The 23,130-nt window shown below is 52.5% G+C and overlaps 1 protein-coding gene across 5 annotated transcripts; it reads right to left on the reverse strand.

Annotated features, from left to right (window-relative positions):
• Window positions 1-13,011: 13,011 nt before the first annotated feature.
• On the reverse strand, window positions 13,012-22,919 carry HEMK1 (HemK methyltransferase 1, mitochondrial release factors N(5)-glutamine). 5 transcript variants are annotated; one of them, XM_025916530.2, is made up of 11 exons: window positions 22,651-22,919; window positions 21,515-21,894; window positions 21,126-21,217; window positions 20,720-20,813; window positions 16,562-16,696; window positions 16,168-16,232; window positions 15,840-15,889; window positions 14,799-14,907; window positions 13,861-13,956; window positions 13,596-13,709; window positions 13,012-13,432 (listed from the first exon to the last, which is right to left on the reverse strand). In XM_025916530.2, exons 2-11 carry the CDS (start codon window positions 21,740-21,742, stop codon window positions 13,372-13,374), a joined length of 1,044 nt encoding a protein of 347 aa, XP_025772315.1. In that variant the 5' UTR covers window positions 21,743-21,894; window positions 22,651-22,919; the 3' UTR covers window positions 13,012-13,371. The 5 variants fall into 5 exon arrangements, with proteins under 5 accessions (XP_025772315.1, XP_086554232.1, XP_086554233.1 ...); XM_086698106.1 differs by lacking the exon at window positions 13,861-13,956; XM_086698105.1 differs by lacking the exon at window positions 13,012-13,432 and having other exon boundaries at window positions 13,439-13,709.
• Window positions 22,920-23,130: the final 211 nt, after the last annotated feature.

Raw genomic sequence — 23,130 nt, forward strand, 5'->3', positions numbered from 1 at the left:
CGAGGACACATTTGCTTTTCCCACTGGAGCACAGGCCCTGATGCTTGCAGTGCTCTAGGCAAAAGGACAAATGGAAGCCCATGTTACAGAATCTAAATACTTAAAAATCCTAAATCAAGCTATAAACTGCTAATAAAATGTGTTCTATTCTCCTACTCAACAAAGAAACTTTCGTTAACAATACAAAATCTGAAAACCTGTAGTTTTTCTATGTCTGGAATTCACATAAAAATATCAGAAAGTCAGAGGCACCTGGGTGGCTCAGTTGGTTGAGCGTCCGACTTTGGCTCAGGTCACATAATCTCACGGTTCATGAGTTTGAGCACTGCATTGAGCTCTGTGCTGACAGCTCAGAGCCTGGAGACTGCTTCAGACTTTGTGTCTCCCTCTCTCTCTGCCCCTCCCCCACTCACACTCTATCTCTCTCTTTCTCAAAAATAAACATTATAAAAAAATTTTTTTTAAATATCAGAAAGTCAGATATCAAAGACGATTGAGTTTCACGATTATCGCTCACGTCCAGGTGTTCAGTGGTGTTAGACGAAATAAATAGACATGCCTAATTCACAGAGTATTATATATTTATTGTGTAACATTCACTGTTCTTGTTTTATTCCATTAAAACTATTGGTTATGTTATCATAATCAAGATTTTTCATATAATTTCTGTCCTCTTGGCAGTAATGATTTAAAAGACTAAAGTGATATATTCAAAGAGCACAAAAATATAAATTAAAACTAAATATATTAAAAAATTGAAAATTATTTAAAATATGTTCCAAAAAGCTATTTTAAAAATAATCAAAATTAGAAAAATGAAAAGGCAAAATATACATTATAAGTTATAACGAACTGATGTCAACATTTAAATAAAAAAGATTTGAAACTAAAACTTTAACTTTTTAAAACTTTTATTCACTGTTAAATATCTCTATATTTATATAGAGATAAACCTTCCCAATTCACATTCAAATCCTCTGTGAACTCTGAGGCAGGGTCGCAACCTCCCTGAATTTCCCTGGGGTATGAGTGGGTGTTTGGGTTTGTCTCACACTATGGCAGCACTGAGTGTCAAATCCCCAGTGATGGTGATGCCCACGTGTTTTTTAATCCATTTATTGTGAATTGATTGTTTTTGTTTTTGTGATATGTTCTAAATAGCAGGCCCCAAGCAGATGAGAGGAGAGTGGTTACAGATTAGGCACAACTTCCAATAGATGGTATTGGAAAGCTTTGGGGGGAAAAAAGGAAGTCCAACGTCTCCCTCACACAGGCAGCCAACCATCATAAATGTTAAATATTTAAACATGAAAGAGAAAACCCTATAAGCCCTTTAGAGCATCTCCCTAGGGGTTACAACAATATCGATTCTGGGTGAGGAAACTTCTTCTTCTTTCATGTGCTCCCCTGCATCATTTTCAGGACAGGTTAGTCTGGGGCAAGGAGAGTCACGTCAGAAATCCATTAATGCCCATTTAATGTCACCTCCCTGTCTCAGGCACAGGGGGTGGGGGTGGGGGGTGCTTCCCCTAGAAATAGGCCCTAAGACAAGGATCCAAATACAAACAGCTTATTTGGGAGGTGATGCCAAGAATCACCAGTAGGGTGTTGGGAGACAATTCTCCATGGTCCTCTGAAAGTATATTTCTGTATACTTGCCCATAGGCTCAATGACTCCCTTGTTCCAAGCAATCCTTTCAAGGGTGATTATTATACCAAACAGCCTTAGAAGACAGAGATAGTATCTCCCTCTAGGGGAAAAAGGAGGATTTGTTTATTGTCCAGTATAACAAAGATAGTATCTCCCTCTGAGGCAACGTTGGTAGGTTTGCTTGCAGCCTATTATAAAAGATCTGGGCCCCCTGATCCCAGGGTTCCTCTCCTGTAATGCAAACCACTGCATGTGCAGGCACCATCTGGTACTTACTGGGTCATCCTGTGGAAACTGAGCTTCACGGGAGTGGTGCAAGAAAATGCTGATCCTGGGTCTACCACTGTTACTGTAACAAACTGATCTTTATTTCTGAACCATGAGTCTTGTGCCTTCTGCCAGCATCCTTGGGAATATAAGGGGCTAACTTGTTAGCTTGCAAGTGGGGCAAAATCACAGAGCCTTCCCAGTTTCTGACATAGAGGAGAGGGGAAGCGAGACAGGGAAAGAAAGGAAACTTAGGCAGGTGTGTTAATGAGCAGTTTCCCTCTGCAGGCAACCGAAGCTCAGTCCTCAGCTGAGAGATGAAATAGAACACACCTCATGGTTGTTCCACCCAAGGAGTGGGAAAGCTGGGATGCATATCCACCAACTCCTACCTTCACTGGTTTAGGGCTGCTCCGGGGGATGACCTTTCAGGCACTTACCAAGCTGGCCTGTGCATCAGAGAAAGCCTTAGGCTGAGCATTGCAACTGCCGTGTGGGAACTTCAGTGGGAGAGGATGTGACCCCACCAGGGGTTCTGTGTAAGCAGGGTCTTATCCGAATACTGCCCATCCCCAGTGCCCTGCACAGTGCTGAGCAGACCGCCATCAAGTGCATGCCATGTGGTCCAAGGATAAAGGCCTGTTTATGTCCCTCTATCCTCCATTAGGCCATGAACTCCTTATGGGCAGCATCTGTGTCCATTTTTCCTTCATACTCTGGTACTAAGGGTAGGCCTGACAATCAACAAACACTCACTGAAGGTTTATTACATGAATAATGCAAATAAATAAGCTTCTAAAATAAATGAACAAAACAGAGTCAGCCAGGATGAGACTGAGCCATCCTTAACTAGAGAAAGGCTGTCTACCCAAAATCAAAGCAAGTGCACTTGGTAGGGAGGCACCAGAGGTATCACTCCATGTGTGGGAAACACGATACAAGTACTCTAGCCATCACCATTTTTCAATATTATATTGAAGGTCTTAGCCAAGCTATGAGACAAGGAAAAAAAATAAGAGCTATAAATATTAGAAAGGAAAAAAACAAATTTATCATTATTTTCAGTGGTAAAATATCAGCATAGAAAATCCAAGGGAAGCAATGACCAACAGATCTAAGAGAAACCAAGAAGTGGCCAGTTATAGGATAAACCACATACATTAACAGCTTTCCAGTACACCAGCAAGAACCAGTTAGGCTATCTCCCTGTATAATAAACAACAACAAACACCGTATAGCTGTATAGTAGATAAGCAGCAAAGCTGACTTTTCATTAGGGGCATGGGTCTGGGATAGCCAGGGGAGGAAATGAGGCATGAGCAACTGAAAACCACCTTCCCCTCAGCTGTGAGCTTTCCCCTCCTACCCCGCCCCCCATAAGCCACCAAACTTTCTCCAGGGCCCTGAGCCAGGGGCACAGGTGAAATCCCGATGGCCTTCCCCAAGCTGGGCCCTCTGCACTAGAGGCTGGACACAAGCTGGCCATTCCAGAGGGCAGGTCGGTTGTGTCCATTCCCTGAGACACAGCAAAGCCAGCAGCTAAAGCCCTGGACAGAGTTCTTAGTTGTTAGGGGTGAGGGCATGGCCATGTAGCGATGGGGCTTAGAGCCTCGTGGGGCAAAGGCAGCCCCCAAGCCCCCTTCCCGAGACCAGGTGGAAGGGAAGAGCTCTGTGAAGGAGCGGAGAACTCAGTCTGGGGCCATTTTATGAAACAGCAGCACCCAACAAACCTGAGGGTTCTCTACACTGTCCAGCCCTCACCCTTCACCTGCCAAACACAGGCACAGACCTGGCACATAGTTGAGGGGTGCTCAGGGGTGTGGAGGAATAAACACAATCCGGAATGACAAACTCTGAGGGGCCAATCTTGTCTCGAGCGCAGTGCTACAGGCCTTCTCTGTCAGCTGCAGTCTCCTCCGCCCTCAGAGGACACAGCAGGACTTTGCTGCCGCCTCAGAGAAGGGGCAGGACTGGGGGCAGGTGGTGGCACCCGGTAGTGCTGTCTCCTGTCTTAGCTCCAGGCCCACCCCAGTGACTGACAAAGTCTGAAAGGCTGAGCTGGCCTGGATGTGGCTCCCACCGTCTCTAACTCAAGGACCCTCCACTGCCAGCCTTGGCCTCTAAAGATCAATTTTATGTTTAATAGGTGGGTGAGCAGTGGGTGGAAGGGGAAGAGATGCTCAGAGGAGGCCAGAGACAGGAAAAGTTCCATGGGGTCAGAAAAGATGGAGTAAGCATTTAAGTCGAATATGGAAGCTGGATTTCATTTGATTAATAGAGAGGGAGAGAGAGAGGAAGATTGAGAGAGCAAGAGACAGCATTCCAAGCATCTAGGATGGCTGGGAAATCCCTGGGAATGGTCCATAAAGCTTGGGAAGACCCTGTGGTAGGTCCTCAGGTGAGTTTGCTGGGAGAATCACCAATCTTATCTCGCAGAGTTTAACGCAGTGTGGTCATCAGGGGGGTGTCAAGCCCCAAATGCCAGGTCAAAGAGGTCAGGAATGTGGGTAAGTCACCCAGGTCAGGCTCACTCCCCTCTCAGATCTCCCCTAACTTGCTGTGTGAGCCTGGCTGAGATGGGGGGCCTCTCCAGACTTCAGCTTTTTTCCCCATGAAATGGGAGCATAGTACTCAAGTTCCCATGGGCTCCCATGACTCAGAGACAGTGGTTGGGCCTCAGATGGGGTGATACCCCCCTAACACACACAAAGTTCTGACCTGGCTCCCGAAGCATAGAGCTCCTCCAACCATGGGAGTCCTGCACAGACACCTGTGATCATGGACATGGACCCAAGTGCTTAAGTCCCACACCTGTGCACATGCCTGTATACAGGGGCACCTGTGCAGGGGTGTGCAAGTCTCTAACAGGTGCGTGTGTGATGTGGCCTGGTTTCCCCAGAGCCTAGGGCCTCCTGTGGCTCCCCATTGCTGACTAGAGCAAACCTAAGGACACAGCCACTCACTGGGGGTCTGTCGGGAGAAGTCCCTGTCCAAGTCCACAAGTTCCTCAGTGACAGGACCTCCTGCCTGAACCACCCCAACGCTGGCTTGATTTACAGCTGGTGCTCAGTGCTTGTGGGTGAACAATGGGCCTGACAATGGGAGGAGAGACAGGACAGATAAGGACCTCAGCCACCCCTTCCCCAAGCTTGGGAAGTAGCCTCAGCCCTCAGTAACTTCACAGAGGATGTTGGCAGGAAAAGAAGACTTGTCCCAGATGCTGCATCCTCACATGACCCTGAATTCCACCCCACCCAAGTGGCCCCAAGAGGAGGCTGAGGTGCTGAGCTCTTGGCTGTGACTCAGCGGAAGGAAGGCAGGAAGGCAGGGGGGTGGTGCTGGGCCCTAGGGTTTTGCTTCTCATTTCTCTCTTTCCAAAGCAAATTCTCAGAAATGAAGGTACCCAGAACTACAGAAACCCCAGGCTTTCAGGGGCACTGGGTTCCCCAGTCCTCCCACCCGTGCAGGCACAACCATACACCCTGGGGGGAAGGCCCTAGTCCCTGTTCCCTGCTTGGTGCCTTCTTCCATACCCCAGAATCAGGGATTGAATCGGTCCACACTGGAGCCGAGAGGGGATTGTGGACTCCTGAGACTTTTCAGGAGCATGTGGCCCAGACTCACCTGCTGAGACAGACACTAAATGAAAGGAGGCACTGGGAATCTCCAGGTTGTGGGGGTAAAGCAGCCCAGGGTGGGCTTCCCAGGAGAGGCGGAGGCAGAGGCTGCCGACACCAAGAACCCAAAGGAGCCACACATGAGTTTCCTCCCCCTTCCCGTCTCTTTCCTCATTCCCTTCTCTTCCCTTCCTCCTTTCCTTTCCTTCCTCTCGCTTTCCCTCTCTGTTCTTTTCATATTTTTAGCTATCGTAAGGAGCCCAATTTTAAAAACCACGCACAGACTCAAATGGGCACACCATCAAATTATGACACATTAGATTCCTCCCCTTGTGTCCAGAGAACTGGGTTTGTGCTGAGCTTGAAATAAATCTTCTCTTGCTGTCCCTGTGAATGAAAGAGACTGCAAGGTGGCCTTCAGAAACACTGCCACCACTTGTAACCACCTCTTTGTGGGAGTCAGGGGTCACTTGGTCCTGTGCCACTGAAATCAAACCCTGAAAGAAGCTAGACACCAAAGCTGACCTGAGACTGCAACTCCTATCCCAACCCCCAGTTCAAACGTGTGTTCACTGCTGTCCTCCTGATGGACTTAACGCTGAGAAAATGTTGAGAATTTGAACTTTAAAAATACATTCATGTTTAAGGTACTGCTTTTATCTTTGTAAAACTACATGGTGGAGTTGCACCTGAAGCTTGCTTTGAAAGAACAAACTCCACGGCTCTAAAGGGCTGGGCAGAGTGAGGAAGAGATGGCGCACTTCTGTGCAGGCAGAGAGAGGGAGCTGTAGTTAGTTCTTGAGCTGTGGAATGCCTTCAAGGAGGGCTTTAGGCACATCCACCCAGCGCCTCCTCCCAGGATCTCCTGGGCCTGGGGACCTAAAACGCCTCTGCCACCAGGCAGGCTTCATACCCCTTATGCTGAGGTAGGACTCACCTTCCCACCCACTTGTCAGCTGAGAAGCAGAGTCTGATGTCTATCAGTCCCACCCCACGTCCAGGGGACATCAGTCTCCTTTCGGTAGCAGCCACTCTCACTGCCCTCCCCTCCCCCGCATGCTGGGGCTCTGCATCTGGTCCCTCTGCTGCGGAGTGTGAAAGCTGGGCACCTGGGAAGGAAGGAAGCTTGCTCCACGTCTGGTGCTTCTGTTTGACTTGCCACTTTCCCCTTTGTCTGGAAACTCAGGTCAGCCCTGCCGCTCCCCCCACCCCCAGGCATCTGAGCCTCTCCGGGAACTGAGGCCTGGGATGCAGTCAGCCTCCAGAGAGGGCCTGCTCAAAGTCCCCGCCCACTAGCTGGGACATCAGAGGACTGGTTCAAACCCCAGCATGGCCGCTTCCTGGTTGTGTGATGTTGGGCAACTTAAGTCTTAGTCTCTTCACCTGTCTAGTGGCCAAGAAAGCCATTCCTGATGTGCAGACAGGATTTATGCCAGCATGTGCAGCACCTGGCACCTGGCATGTGGAGATGCCTGGTTACTGGGCCTGGGAGGGTGGTCTTCCCAATTTTACCTCAAGGGCTGTCTATGCCCTATGACCTATGCCACCACTGGTCGCATCTGGATCTCCTGACGCCCTTGTCCATTGTCCAACACTGCTTCTGGCATGTCTGATGGCATCCCACACTCTCGAGCTGACTATCCTTAACATTCCACTCTCCAATTTAGGGTGGCCCCAGGCTCTAGTCAGAGTCATGGGTCCCATTGTCCCGGACATCTCCTCCACCCAACCCCTCAGCAATGGTTGAAGTCAGTTCTGTTTAGGAGCAACCTGAAGAGCCATATGAAATAGCCACACCATCCAAGTAAATGACCACAGGCCCTTGGCAGCAATGGAGGTGGAGAGCACTGCACAACAAGTCAGGAGGTAAGTGCTATGTGACCCCTAGTAAGCCCCTTCCTTGGAACTGTTTGGAAAGAGGGAGATCAAGGAGTAGACGTTAGTCTTGCTAAAAATCTACCCCTCGCAATATGATCAGGCCCTCTTGGCTTCATCGAAAGCATATTAGGAGAATCCAGATTCCCAGACCTGCCATGAGGCACATCAGCCCATGCCTGGACTCCCAGTAGCTCTCCTTGTGGCTCCTCAGATGGGACCATGGCTTCAAGAGCCCCAGGACTTGGCCAGCCTGAACAGGGACAGGATCAAGGACTCTAGCTGGCCATTTCAGGTTTGGTTATCACAGGCCGAGAATCCCAAGAATGACTCAATTTTATCTGAGCCACAAAGCCCAGTCCAGACCCGAAGCAGGAGCTGGGCACTGGCTGATGACTGGAAGGAGACAAACCCTTCACAACTCACACAGAGGGTTCAGATCCATCAGCTTGAAGTCAGGCACTCTTGTGCCCATTTCACAGATGTGGTACTGGCAACCCAGAGTGCAGGGCCCCTGCTCATCTTCATATACTCAAGAGGTGCTGGATCCAGTCCCTGACATCCTCTCTGAAGGCCTGGGTGGCCCCCATGCCACAGAGATGGGCCATGGAAGCCAGCCTTGCCTCCTTTCCCCTGATCGCAGTCCTATTCCATAGCTGCCCCTGGTGCCAGGCCAGCCTCTCCAGGGCCCACCCCGAGCAGTCTTCCAGTCTTCTCTACCACGTTAGACCTGTGGATAGGGAGCCTGGGCAGCTCAGGTCTCCAGATGGAGGGGTGTTCCCCATCCCCACCTCAGCCACCCCCCTTCTCAGAGCAGAGGTATTCAAGGCAATCTATCATGCACCTCAAATTTCCTCCAGCTCCTGCCCATTTCCAAAGCCACTTCCATTTTTAGGTATTTGTGACAGCAACACTTCAAGTAGCAAAATCTGTACTAGTTTCCTACTGCTGCTGTAACAGTGGCTTAAAACCACACAAATTTATCATTTTATAGCTCCGGAGGTCAGAAGTCCAAAATTAGTTTCACCAGGCGAAAATCAAGGCGCTGGCAGGATTCTATTCTTTCTTGAGGCTCTAGGGGAGAATCTATTTCCTCGCCCTTGCCAGTGTCTAGAGGCTGTCTGCATTCCTTGGCTCATGGCCCTTTTCCCCAGCACACTGCCTCCCTGTGACCTCTGCTTCCCTCGAATCTCCTTCCCCATCCCCATCTTATAAGGACCCTTGTTGATTACACTGAACTCATCTGAATAATCCAGGATAATCCTTCCATTTCAAGATCCTTAACTTAATCACACCTGCAGTTCCTTTTGCCATGTGAGGTAACACATTCACAGGTTTGGGGGATTAGGACACAGACATCTTAGGGGCCATTTTTCTGTCTGCCACAGGAGGGGTAGGGTTGCTTTGCCAATCCCAAGCCCCATCCAGAAGCCTTGTCCAGGACTGAGGAGTCCTGACAGGGGATCAGGCCGCTGTTCTGGCCAAGACTCTGGGTGGGGGCTGGCCAGGGCCCAGAGCTCCAGGAAACCTGGCACCTGCCCCCGTTGCCGCCAAGAACAGCCTGTACTCCTGGCGCAGCCGCTGTGCACAGATCAGGTGCACTTGAGCCCATTAGTAGCCATGGCTTAACTCGGACAGCTGCCTAGTTTGGGTGGGAGGCTGGGCCCTCATAGCTTCTTCTCTCCCTATTGACCAGAATATGCAAAAGCTGCTGTCAGATCAGACAAAAGCCACACAGGAAGTTCCAGCTCCATTCTAGAAAATACACACATTGTTGGTTTATGAGTGGACATTACTGACCTTAGGGTATGCCAGACCCACATGGGGCCCTAGAGAGATGAGGGAGACAGGAAGGTTTCCAAATGCATGGGGCAGAATGTCATCAGTGCTGGCAGAAGTTTAGGCTAGGAGCATGGTATGTAGGAGGGAGGGAGGACAGAGGGATCAGGGCAGGTGTTCTGGAGGAGGCAGCATCTATGTTGGAGCTTGAAGGGAGAGGAGGGATCATTTGGATGGCAGTGGTGGGCAAGGCATTCCTGATGGGAGACACTGCCTGGGCAAAGGGAAGGAGGTATGTTTAGGGGATAGAGAGTCCTGCGAGGAAGCTGCAGTCCAGGACAGTGGACAAAAGAATCCGAAGGTGGACAGGGAAGGACATGCTGGCCTGAAAAGGTTAAAGCAGCTCTCAAAGCCTGTCAGCAGTGGAACACTTTGTTCTGATGGAAGCTTACTCAGAGCACTGATGGGGCTTTGAAAGGGGTCCACACAGGGCCTTTCCCACAGCCATCACCACCCCCCTCCCACCTCTTCAGACCTGGACTCTGCAGGACACAGTGACCATACTTAAGTCATGAGGAGACAGCCAAGGGTTTAGGGCAGGGATTGGCACCAGTCAATGGCCCAGGCTCCAGGTACAGGGTGGTGGCAGAAAAGGGTTTAGGGGCGAGGTACCTGGGTGTCTCAGTCAGTTAAGTGTCTGACTTCGACTCAGGTCATGATCTCACAGTCTGTGAGTTCAAGCCCTGTGTTGGGCTCTGTGCTGACAGCTCAGATCCTGGAGCCTGCTTCAGATTCTGTCTCCCTCTCTCTCTGCCCCTCCCCCACTTGTGCTCGCATGCTCTCTCTCTCTCTCTCTCTCTCTCTCTCTCTCTCTCTCTCTCAAAAATAAATAAACATTGGGACACCTGGGTGGTTCAGTCAGTTAAGCATCCAACTTTGGCTCAGGTCATGATCTCACAGTTCATGGGTTTGAGCCCCATGTCAGGGGGCTGTCATGTCAGCTGTGCTGACAGCTCAGAGCCTGAAGCCTGCTTCAGATTCTGTGTCTCCCTCTCCCTCTGCCCCCTCCCTGATCATTCTGTCTCTCCCTGTCTCTCAAAAATAAATAAACATTAAGAAAAAAATTTTTAAATAAACATTAAAAAAAACTTTAAAAATTAAAAAGAAAAGGCTTTACGAGTTTAGGGGTACATTTCAATAGGGCAGCTAGATGGGCCCCCATGGAGAAACCTAAGGGCAGTTAGGACAAGCACCCAACTGTGAGACAAAGCCTGTTTCCTCAACTGTCAGCAAACAGGATGGAATTGCTTTCCCAGTACATCAGTCAAGGACTCCTACACCCCCTGCCCATGCTTAGGGTTGGCTGAAGAAGGCTGGAAGGGCAGTAGGCACATCCCTCAAGATCTCAGGGGACTGAAGAGCCTGGACTCTACCATCAGCTCCATAACACATGCTGGGGCGGGGGTGGGGGGGTACTCATCTCCTGCTTTGGCCCCAGGAAGGAGGGAGGAGATAGGGCAGGTAAGCCTGGCTTTCCTGGGCAGAGCCACTGATTGTTGTGGCCTGGACCTCAGGGCATTCAAGTCCTAGTGCAGAGAGGAGGTGCTGAGGGAAATCTAGGCGGCCAGACTACCAGCCTCTTGGGGGCTCCATCTCCAGAGAGCAGGTAGACGTCAAGAGCCCAAGAGTGAAATCCCTGCCTTCCCTCCTTTCCAAACTGCCATTTCTCTGCCTGCTTTGTTTTGGTGTCAAGCACCAGACAGACGCGTAAGGGTACAGGCCCTCCTTGTGTCTCCCCACATGTCTGCTCTCTGGAGCAAGCGGTGCAAACACAATGCCCCGTCAAAGGTGCATCCCGCGGACTCCTCAGAACCATCCTATGAGATAAAGCACAGGGTCCCATTTATCAGGTATGAAAGCCAAGGCTGAGGGAGGTGAAGTCATCTGGCCAAGGTCACATCCTGGTGAGGGGCAGATGCCAAGATCTGAACTCAGGGTGGTGTGGCTTCAACATCAGAGCTCAATGTCCAAGGCCCAATCAAGCCAGTGCTGTACGTGGTCCCCACAGGGGCCTCTGGCCACCCCTCTAGCTGCAGGCTTGAGGCCCGGCCCGCCAGTCCACTTGGCCTGCATCTCTTTATCAGAGGAGTCAAGCCTCATGGTTTTCTAGGAAGGTTGTCTCCAAAGGTTGCTCCTGCTTCTGTGACCCCAGCTGCCCCGACACTGTAATTCCCATCATTATGGTCTCTTGGGGTGACATATCCACATGCTTGCCAAGACCTTTCCTTGGTGATAGGTCCAAGGCCAGGAGAGTGAAACCATCAGGGAAGCCAGTACTGGCTGAGGTGTGGCCCAGGCTGTGGAACAATGGGGCAGGTTGCCTTGAGATGCTGCTGAAGACAGCAGGAGCTGAAGGGCACAGGCAGAAGAGATGGGCGATACTGGTAAGGACCTATGTGGGCAGAGGTTGGAGAGCACAAGGGGGCTCAGAAAGCCAGGAACCTCTCTCTGGCTGTGCCCTACAGCACCCTCCCAGGTTCCTTCTAGGCAGCCATGATGGGGAGTCCCTGATCCTCCTCAAACAAAGTCAGGAGGAGCTTGGAGTCCACGTGGCTGGCATTGGGCAAGGAGCAGGACACAGGAGCCTTAGGAGCTGCAGTGTGGCCCCTGCTAAGGCAGATGTGACCCTCAGCACAGTAGGGGAAGGAGTGGGTCACTCAAGCCAGGTATGAGCCCAGCAATACAGACTCCCCAAAGGCAGGGACCTAACTTCCCATCTCCACTTGGCTACTTCCCACCATGGGATGTCAGGCAGGCCACATCTTCTCTTGGGGAGTCCCTGCTGGAGGAGTGAGGATTCAGATGCCAGCTCACACCCCACCTGGCTGACTGAGGCTAAAATGAGGCTGCCACCTTACACTGGCCTTGGAGCCAGAAGAGCCAGCTTCTTGCAGGGAAAGGAGCTGCCCGAGGTCCCAGTGCAAGACACAGCCCTGGAGCCCAGCATCCTAGCTTTAGCAGAGGATACTGACCACCAGACCATACTGCCTCTGGCCACCGTACCACCAGGTCAGGCCCTTGAAAGTGCCAGTGGGATGAGCCAGTCTGGTCTGGCATGTTCCTCAGGACCCACTCTGATGCAGATTCACACCAGCACCTGCCAACTGGGAGGTTTCCTGTCGCTGTGGACAGAAGGGCTGGGCTTTCGGGCCTCCTGGTGGCCACAAGTCTGCACAGACCAGAGCTTGGGCGGAGGTCACAACCAGCTACCTGCGCTGTCTGGGTTTCTCACTCTCCCCAGCTCCAACCAGGGACAGATGGGTTACCTGAAACTGCAAGGTCAACTTGGAAGGAATGTTTTAGCCAAAAGCTATGAGAATAAAAAGTAAACGTAAACGCTGCTTACTCCTTACTGGCTCAAGCCTTCAGTGAAATAAATGAGGATAGGTGACCCCAGAACTGTGCACTAAAGACCCTCAGCCCAATCCCCTCCAGAAAGCAGGCAGTCAGCTCTGAGCTGAAATTCAGATGACACTCCTGTGCTCAGAGCCTAGACCCAGTCAGGGTGTGTAGGAGTGTACCTAGGGCAGTTGAGGGCTAGGTCGAACCCTAGGAGTGAGTTGATCAGTCCCAAGGCCCTGGCATCCAAGGCCAAAAGGAGCACCCATGTGCCTTTCTCCACACTGCACTCTCACACTCCCACCAGAGGGGAGACTGATGGCTAGTCCTGCTGGAGCAGGAGGAAGCTCTTACTCCCAGCACTGCCTGGGGACAAGGGGGCAGGGGACCCACAAATCACAGTAACAAAACATTAGACGACTATTTGTTGGTCTCTCGACACTTTATTGGCCATATCTCCCAACATCCCCAAGGCAATTCCACTCACAGAGACACTGAGCAACCTACCCTTGGCCACACTGATGTGATGGGAAACCAGAATGGGAACCTAGGTCTGCTCAGCTCTGAGCCAAACTATGGATATCCTTGTTCTTTCCCACCCCAAGAAGGACATCCCCACCCCTGCTTCTATCCCCAAGTCTCCCAGAAATGTGGAGCTTGGGGAATCACAGAGCCATGGGAAATGTCATAACCATCTGGGTTCTAGAAAGTGCCATCACCTCCCTCCAAGTAGCATTCCAGGAAGAAGGATCAGCCAGGCACTCTGGTAGGCTGGGGCCCTGGTCAGGCTTCCATAAGGCAGCCACACTGTGGCCCAGACCTCCGGATATGCAGGAACCTAGGCCTAAGGAGACAGGGACAAGAGGCCAATCATTGCCTGAATCCCAGGGGATGAGCAGAGTGTGGGAACAGCACATTCTCCCCACAGCCAGAGCTGTGGATGGCCTGAGTGGAAGAACCAGTGTGGCTATGACTATGGAGGTAGGGGTGGGGTAGGTAGAGCTCACCTCCCACAGAAATCCTTGCGCACAGCCACGAGATCAAGGGACAGGTCAGGCCGGCTCTGAAGCCAGCTGCCAACAAGCTCTGGATGTCTTGGGTCCACTTCTAAGAAGATGCTCCTACATGGAGGAGAAATGGGTCAGCGCAACCAGGCAGGACTAGGACCTGCATTTCTGGGTTACCTGGACCGGGAGGCATGGGGGCAGAATGACTGTCAGGGCAGGCCTAGTACACACTGGGACAGATCCAGGAGACCTGCCCTATCCATACCCAGAGTCCTTCAGAAGCCAAGGTGCCAGGGCCAAGATGTGGGTAATGATGTCCATGCCCTCCTCCCCACCATCCAGGGCTACTGGGTCTTCATAGCTGAAGGGAAAACAGTGGAAGGTGAGAGTCTGGGACAGGGGGTATCTTAAACTGAGCAGGGCCCTCCACAAAGGGGCCCCATGGAACTTACACTCTGGGCTGAGAGGAAAATCTGAGGACACAGAGGAAGGAGACCCCAAACAGCAGCTCTGATGCCCCTACCTCCTATAGGCAGCAGCCCACCAGGCAGTGCTGGGAGTGCTTAGCGAATCCCACTGACTGATAGCAAGGCAAGGCTGTTCCTATGCTTAGTCTGGAGGTGGGGGGGGGGGGGGGGTCTTGGAACTGGCTAGACCATTCCTGAGAGCCTGGAAAGGGGGAGCCAGCACCTTGACCCACATTACTGCTGCTTTGTCCAAGGGATCCTGGGCTACCTCTAGTTCTCAGCCCTTGTTTGAGAACAGGATGACTCACAGCAAAGCCTGGAGTAGGGTCTTAGTCCCAGCCTTCTTGCTAAGCCCCTACATGACCTTGGACCAGGCATCTTCCCTCTCCAGGCCTCATTCTTCTGTAAAATGATGTACCCATTTGAGCACCTTCTATGTATTCTATACCATGTCTAATGTTATTCATTGCTAAGTCCTCCTCATGGCCCTGCAAAGGTCTATCACTCCCCTTTCAAAGGCAGGAAATGAGGCTCAGAGAAGTTCAGTGGTCTTAAGTGGGAAGGCAGAAGCTGAACCGAGTAGGTCTGTGGGCTCCTAAGTGAACCTCTCTTTCAACATCACTGTCCCTTTCAGTCCCCTCTCCCTCCCTGGCCCTCCCAATGGTGTAGTTCCCCCACGGCAGACACATCCCCCAAGGCCTTCTCAGGCCTGGCTCCCTCCTATCATACCCTGTACCTGCGGATCTCAGGGGCCAGCTGCTCCATGTCTTGGTGGAAGATGTAGGGAGGGTTGCTGACGACCAGGTCCATGGGGCCCCAGGGCAGGAGGTGTGACCAGCTCCCCTCTATGGTCAAAGGGAACACACAGCAGAGACTAGGTGGCAGCTCTACCTGCCACCATGTCCCTTGGGTAGTCTCCCTCCCCAAGCCACACCATGGGCCTATCTCTGGATCTGATAACCCAGACCTGCAAATTAGTGCCCAGGGTCCCCGGCCAGCAGCCTGGCCAGGAGCATGTATACTCTGAGATGGCAACTTTTCACATGGAATATCCTTGCCCTCTCTCCCTCCTCTCAAATCTCAGCTCAAGTGCCACCTTTAGGAAGACCTCTCTGACTGCTCGGTCAATGCAAGAGCCTCTGTTCTCTGTAACCCTACTGGCCCTGCCATATGCTGCCCCATAGCCAACATGGACTCGGTGTGTGGAGGGCATGCCTGGCTTTAGTCAGTCAATTCCTGGCAACTCTGCTTGTCCATTCCATCCAGGTGCCAGGTGCCACACCAGGTGTATCACACTCTATGGAGGGTGTATATGAGGCTCAAAGATCTTGTGGATATTTAATGAAGCCAGAACTGCAGCCAGAACCCAAGAACACTCTGCAAAGGTGTGGCTGAGCTGTGCTGTGCCTGGGCCAGGCAGGAGCAGCATGGGTAGGCACTAAAGTATTAAAGTATTCTGGTCCTAAAGCTTTTCTCCTGAGCTTCTGCTCATCTCTTGACAACAAGCAAGCAAGCCCTAGTTAATCTCACTAGTTACAGGGGTTCAGAAAATAACAAAGACCCTGTGGCTGGTCCCTGCATGGGTCAAATCAGCCCAGGAGGCAGCAGGGACTTGCAGGATTGGTCTAAGAGTGTGTGTGTGTGTGTGTGTGTGTGTGTGTGTGTGTGTGTGTGTGTGTGTGTGTGTGTGTGTTGGGGAAGCCCTCCATCCATCTCTCCACCAGTCAGCACCTGTGCTGAGGATCCCCACCCCAAGGAAGATGGGTAGGGAAGATACCTAAAGTCACATCCAGGGGAACGATCTGAATTCTGTCCAGCAACTGAAGCCTGAAGAGATGGGAAGTGAGGGTGAGCACAGGGGAAGCTCCTGCTTGTGGCTACCAGGACTATGAGAATAAACTCTTCTTGGACTGGCAGTTATCTGGTGCCCACTGTCCTTCATAACCCTGTGGGACCCATGCCAGACAACCCACCCCCCCCCGACCTCCCCTTTCTTAGGAGTAGAAAACAGACATCAGTGAGTTTAATACCTGAATAGGGATTGAGACCAGGTCCCAAAGTCAGACTTCCCCAACCCTGACCTTCTGTCTCCCCAGCCCGCCTACCTCTGAGCATTCTCCTGGGTCAGGCAGATGGCAGCTTCTCCTTTATCCACAGCAATGACTCGACTCTGCCCCAAGAATAAATGATGGGTATGTAGGGGGCAGGGTACCTGGAGAGGCCAGGGCTGGGGACCAGAGCTCTCCTCCAACCCCTACCAGAGAGGAGGGAAATACCCAACAGCCATTCCCCTCTCTGTAGCCAGGGTCTGGCCAGAGAAAAGGGGAAAAGAGTTAGAGGCTATGACCATGATAGGCTGAGGGCAGCCCTGTCTTCCCATATCTGGCCACCTCCTCTCAAGTGCTTCTAGCAGAAACGGGTGGGGAAAGGATCTGTGGGACAGTGAGTGGTAATCCCAGTCTACTCAGGGTGGGGCACAGGGACGCAGAGGGGGCTCACCTGGGGAAGCTGACTCAGCAGGCTGAGGGAGATGGCTCCCGATCCGCAGCCCACTTCCAAGATGAGGGGGCCACCTTGGGCTCCCATTGGACAGGAACTCTGGGTCACTTCTTTCAGCACCCATTCAACCAGCTCCTGTGAGGCAAAGGGGTCTGGATCAGGGTTAGTGACAACCCTGCCCTCCAGGGGGTACTGGCACAGAGGCCCAAGCATGGTTACAGGGGTCAATGTAGGGGGGTGTCTAAAGCTAGACTGAACTTTATGTCAGGCCATGGGCAGGTCACTCTGCCTCTCTAGGCCTCAGATTCCCCACCTGTGAAACTGAGTGGATGATAACCCACCTCATCAGGATGCTGGGGACATTAAACAGAAACACATTCGTGAGACATGGGTCCCATTCCTGGTACATGGTAAGTGTTCAATAAACCTCAGCTAGGCCTTTTATAGACAGCCTCTGTTTTGTGCACATGGCAATGCTAGAACCATGCCTGATGTTCCTCGACCACTTCCTCTTTGACTGGCCCTGATTCCAGAACTTTCCCTCCATTAATCTGTTGGATCCTCACAAATGGTCCATGAGGAAGCTAAGGCCCAGGGGTCAAGGCCCCTCCTGGAGCCTGGTTCACAGCTCCTGATGGCCAATTATCAGGGGCCAGAGTGGCCCCAGCTTCTTCATAGAGCTGAACTTAGAAGGCCCCCAGGGGGGGACAGGGAATTGCCTCCATGGAGGTGGGGCATAGTAGGGAGAACACAGTCCCACCTAAGCCCCATATCCGAAGAGGGCTGTGGCATGCATACACAAGGCATGGGAATAAGTGGGCATAGTGTGGTGGGAGGTGCCTGATTGCACCTGCCTTGGGGGCCTGGGGACACTTATAGACACTGTCACTTTGGAAACAACAGGCTTTCAAGTCTTGTCCACCCATCTGCTACCTGCAGGGACTGTGCAGGAAACAAATACAGGGTGGAGGTGAGAGTGGAGGGCTGCTGCTGCCCAGTAGCCAACTGTTTCTAATGAGCAGTGGAGTGAGGGCCCAAGCAGCCAGGCATGGAACTGGGAAAGGGCAGTGTGCTTCCTTCTCAAAGACAACCCTTAGGAGAATTTCCCTACTTGGGACTCCTGGAATCCTAGGCAGGGCTGGCTCAGGAATGGGCAAAGGGGTCTGCAAGTGGGCGCTCCCTTCATCTATAAACAGGTCCACCTCTCCAGAAAGGCTTCCTCACCCCCACCGCCCCACCAGGCTCTCTCTACCATGGCTCCTCACCATGAGTCTAAAGTCCAGGAGGCAGTTTGCCTTTCCCACCAGACTGAAGGCTCCATGATGGGAAGACCAGGAATCTAACCCATCACAGTGTGTCCCACAGGCAAAGCCTGACCCTCAGAGGGGCCTCCTGGCCACTTTCCAAGTGCTGGGCAAGCTCTCAGTGGTCGTGGGAAGCTACCCTCTAAGTCTCAGACTCCCCTAGGTCCTCCCAAACTCCCAATATCAACAGTCAAGCTCAACAGCTCCAGATCACTCAGACCCATTTGCCATATAAGCTCCTCAGTCCTGAGTCCCAAAAGGCATTTTATCCTTCCAGGCCCCCCAATCCCAGGAGCAAAGCTCACCTGTGCCCAGGGTAGCAAGTTCAAGGCAGGTAGGACTTGGCCTATGGGTTCAACCCTTCCTGTTTCCCTCACTTGCTCCCACTAGTCCTGTACCAGGCACTACTGGAGATTGCAGGGGTGCTTGCAGCAACCTGGGCCCATAGCACTGGGACTACCATAGCGCGAGAAGTCTAGAGCTGTGGTGGGAGATTGCGGGCTCAGCACTGAGGCCACATACTGAGCATCTGGTAGGACAGCTGAGGCTTGTCAGGGGTGTGAACTTCTCTTGGTTTCCTGGCCACAGACAGACCTACTCTGGTTGGAGAATGACCCCTTGGACAGCCACACTGGCCAGCCACCTCACAGAGACACCCCTGACCTCAGAGAGACATACAACATATATGAACGGCCATCCCAGGGAGCGCATGAAGCTGAGTGTCCCCTGGACCCTCTATTACACTCCAGACCACTTGAGGATCAACTTGGCTATGGGACAATTATAGGGGTAGAGACCACCTGCAAGAAGTCCACAAACTTTCCTCCTCACCAAGTGAAGAGCCTCCAGCCTCCATCAGCCTGAAATTGGTGGCTCTTTAGAGGAGGCTGAGAGCTGAGCTGGCCTCAGACTCAGGGCACCTCTTCTAGGTGAGTAAGGGAAGAATCCAAAACCATGATGGGGTGGGGATAGAAGGGAATGTGGGGAACAGACAGCTTCCATCAAGAAGTCAGCCCAAGGCCTCAGCAGGACCTGACTGCTGTGAGTACCCTCCATTCGGATGCTCTGAGACAGCAGCCCCATGAAGGTGGCACTGCCTCTTTCAAGCTAATCACAGATAAGGCACTGAGCCTCCCCTACCCCGCAGAGCCTCATCTTGCCCAATTGGATATGAATGGCTCACACTCTCAGCCTTGGGTTTCCCACTGTACACACCGCCAGCCTTGGGACTGAGCCACCTTCCCACCCACAGGGAAAGCCCAACTCATCGAGCCACATGCCACCTACAGCTTCACATTTCTGACTTCTGCCCCCATCATCAGAAACTGTCCTCCAGTGGATAGAAAGATCACAGGCACCATGAACTGTTCCCTGCACCCATTCTCCCTACTCCCTGCCACAGGCCACGTCCTCTCAAGTTCTTGGTAAAGCACCCCCAATGTGGCTTCACATTGGGGCAAACCTGGCAAGTTCTCAGAAATGTCTGCACAGTGAGGTGAGGACCTGACCTCCCAACCACAGCCTCCCCCTCCATTCTCCCCTCCCCCTGCTCCTTGCAACAGAGCTGCTCTCTGGCCCAGACCCACACAGGAATGGGGGGCCCCCATGTGAGCCAGAAGTCCACATTCCACATTCAGAACCCTGGAGCACATGGCTGGTGTCAGATCAGCTCTGAGGGGACTAAAAGGTCATCATGGTAGCTTCCCTCCCATGTCCTGACCCTTGGCAGCCTCAGGAGACAGTAAGTGAGCTCCCAGCCAGAGGTCACATGCTTGGGAAAGACACAGGGTAGCCTCCCAAGAACCTACAGGTGGCAGACCACCACTTCCTGCTCTGGATCTCCGCATTCCATCCCAGCTCATCCAATCCCAGATGGGACAGCCCTATGGGAGATGTGGGGCCCTGACCCAGAGTCAGAAAGTCCGAGTGCTGCCCCCACGCTCCTTCCACTGGCAGCCCTGTGACTTTAGGTAGTTCTCAGATTCCCTACTGTCCCTCCCAGTACTGGGCTGTAAAGTGAGGACCTGGCCTCTGAACCACATGATGTGGAAGTGAATGGGGTCAGAAGGTTTCTTGGCCAGGGGAGAGAGTCTAGGAAAATGAGGTGGGACTCTGGGTACCTGTCTGGGCAGGTGAATGAGGTATGATCTTTCCTAGGAATGTTTGTATGCCTGGGTACCTTTTGAGAAACACTCCTTCTCAGAGCCTGGTGCCCTCTAGCTTGCCCATCAGCCCCCACACAGCCCCATCCACCTGCTCTGTTCTCTCTGGCTCCCTATAAGGTCAACGGGAAGCCCAAGAAGGGCTACAGAAAGCATCTCTCCCACAATAAGGGTGCCTTACCAACAGACAGTATCTAGGGCCACCCAATCCCTAGTCCTAGTAATTTGAGGGACACGGGTAATTACCTGACCAGACAGTGGATCTAAGAGAACCAACAAGTCACAGATTCCCTGGCCCAACCCTTTTATCATGTGGGCCCAGAGGGGTCAATGAATTTCCTGAGGTCACATAGCTGTACCAGGCCTCCAGGTGTCCAGCTGGAGCCCTATCCACTCCACCCACGCCTCCTGAGATAGGAGGAAGGCACTTTCCCCCCATGGATTGGATAGGCCATGTCTGGGAGCTAGGACATTGGTCTGGGATGTGAGGACACTCAAGGAGGCCAGAAGGAGACCTCTACACTCTTGGCCCCACCTACCAAGCCTTCCAGGAGACACCAGTATGGAAAAGCAAGGCCTCTGAGGACAATAATCACAGGGTCCCAGCGCCCCCTGGAGGAAATCTGGAGCAAGACAGGTACCCTAAACCCCACCCTCATCCCCATCCTGCCCTGTCCTGGTGCCACACCTACCTCAGTTTCCGGGCGAGGGATGAACACTGGGGGGGCCATCTTCAGACTGAGCCCTTGAAAGTCCCACTCCCCAAGGATGTACTGCACAGGCATCCTACAGAGGAGGCAGCTGGGTGACATCAGTGCTAGAGCCTGGACCAATAGGACCATGACTGATTTGAGAGAACTTGTGGGATACCAAAAGCGTCAGGGTCGTCCTCCTTGCCCCAGGACTCTGAGCCAAGGCCTTCCCTCCCTCCCTTCTCCCTTTCTACTTGCCTGATTCCCCTCTCATCAACCCCTCAGACCAACACCTTCCTAGTCCTTGGATACTTTCCTCCTCCCTGACCACGAACTAGTTGGGCTGGAGGAAATCAGACATCTGTTCCCCACACAGAGCCCTCAGGTCTGGCCCACGGATGCTCACCTTTGCAATCGGCAGCTACTCAGCTTCTGCACATGCTGTAGCTGCCAAGGACTCAGGGGCTGGGTCCGAAGTACTGGTCTCAGGCTCTGAAACTGCCCCACAGAGAATGTGAGTGGCTGCCTCCCCTGATCCAAGGGCCTGACCCAGGTTTAGGTGGACAATGCTTGTGGGCCCAACACTGACCACCTTGGTCATCCCTGGATCCCTACTGCCTGGCACACACTGTAAACGTTAGCTGGGTGAATGAAAAAGTATCCATCTAAGACATGCCTTCAGAAAAACCCCATCACTCTTAGCTTAGCATTCTCAGTGGAGCAGAAAAGCCTGGATGTTCTTCCCTAAGGTTCTCCCTCCCCATATTCTGCCCTCTTAACAACACTGCACTTAACTGTTTTGGCTCCAAGGACATGAGCCACGATGTACTCACTGGATGCCTGGGCCTCAGGGATGCCCCTCTTCTCAAAGACTGCAGTCCAGTGGCTGACCACCTCTGTGGCACTCAACAACCCAGCCAGGGGCAGATAGGGTTGCCATGAGCTGAAGGCCCAGCCCCTGGTGCCTCCCTTCCTTCCCAGGCCAGACAGGAGGGCCCGGAGCATTCGGTCCCCAAGCTCCATGTCTCAGGGAAAGGCTCTCCTGAGTGCTCCCAGGTCCCTAAGTCTTCCAAGTGATGTCAGCTGCTGAAGATGGGTCACTGGCTCCAACCAGGTAGAGACGGTCACAGGCTCTGGCTCCTCAAGGTGGCTCTGATCCAAATGTGACTGCCAACCTGGAAGAGAGAAGAACCAGGAGAGCAGCTTGTGTGAGAGAGTCTTGTGTGACCCACTCTTCCCTGACCTGCTGCCTGAGAGAGGGCATGCTCTTGCTCTGCTACCTCCTTAACTCCATTTTAGACCCTCACCCACTTATTTGATTCTTCTTGTCTTGGCCAATTATGTTTTCATCATGTTTTTAGCTGAAGTGGGCTGAACCCAGAGCTCAGTCCCTGGTGATGGGTCGGGGCTCAGGCTTGAGGGCTGAACAGATCTGTATCATCTAGTGTGTGCAACTTGGGAAAGTCATTATTTCTGAGTTCCAGTGTCCTCCATAAAATGGGGAGAATAGCATCAACTCCACGTGAGCAGTGCAGCAGACAATGAATGTCAAGGGCCTGAGAGTCAGCTCAACACACGGGAGGGACTCAATGTTACATGCTCTTAACTAATATTGCAAGAAGAGAGGAGACTGCCTTTGCTTGGGAGCTTTGCTTTGCTTTTGACATTTTGCACGGACTGATTTGTATGCTAAAATTCTCCCCCTGCCCCGTTTAACCCATAATCCTAAACATCAGCATAAATCCCCAGCCAAAAAGAAATTGACGATTATTTGTTAACTTTATACTTAAGTTATCACAAACAAGATTTAACAGAGGATTTAAAATTAGTGGTCCCCTTTCCCGTCGCACGGACTAAGGTCCAAACTAGCATACTGAGCACCTGCTAAGTGTCACACCTTCAGAGACCAGCTGGGAGGGAAAGCGACTTGCCTAAAATCACCTCGCTAGCACTGTCCCAGGCAGGACACAAACCCACGTCCTCCGGTCTCCAGAGCAGCTCTGTCCACCTGAGCGTTGCCCCAGGAGGAGCCAAGGCCTGAAGTCCGGGACGCAGCTTCCCTCTCAGCTCTGCAAAGCATCGTTAATGACCCAGGCAAGGTCGCCTCTCCCCAAGCCTGTTTCCTCATCTATATAACGCGGAATGGGCGTCTCTAGAGTGCTGCAGTCCAGGGGCACCCGTCCCGGTTCCCATTTCTAGCACATACCGGCCTGAAGAATTACCGCGCCCGCCCGCCCGGATGCAGAAACTGCCGGGGCATGGCCCCCGGATATGCAAGACCCGACGTGAGCACCCTCGGACGCCCTGCTTCCGGTGTCGGTGCTTCTGAGAAAGGACTCGGGCGGACCCAGTTGCCCAGCTCCAGAGTTCCTAGTGCTACTGGGTTCCACCCGGGAAGCCGCTGCGGGCTG

This window comes from Puma concolor, chromosome A2 (assembly GCF_028749965.1).
Source record: "Puma concolor isolate L17-30 chromosome A2, mPumCon1.1.hap2, whole genome shotgun sequence".
Lineage (NCBI taxonomy): Eukaryota > Metazoa > Chordata > Mammalia > Carnivora > Felidae > Puma > Puma concolor.

What these genes read in the sequence shown, in the direction of transcription:
- HEMK1 (XM_025916530.2), bottom strand. Translation starts at nt 21,742, where the DNA reads ATGGAGCTTGGGGACCGAATGCTCCGGGCCCTCCTGTCTGGCCTGGGA. An exon ending in ATGTCCTTGGAGCCAAAACA is followed by an intron (nt 21,218 to 21,514) that starts GTTAAGTGCAGT and finishes TCTGTGGGGCAG; the next exon opens with TTTCAGAGCCTGAGACCAGT. An exon ending in ACCCAGGAGAATGCTCAGAG is followed by an intron (nt 15,890 to 16,167) that starts GTAGGCGGGCTG and finishes CCATCTCTTCAG; the next exon opens with GCTTCAGTTGCTGGACAGAA.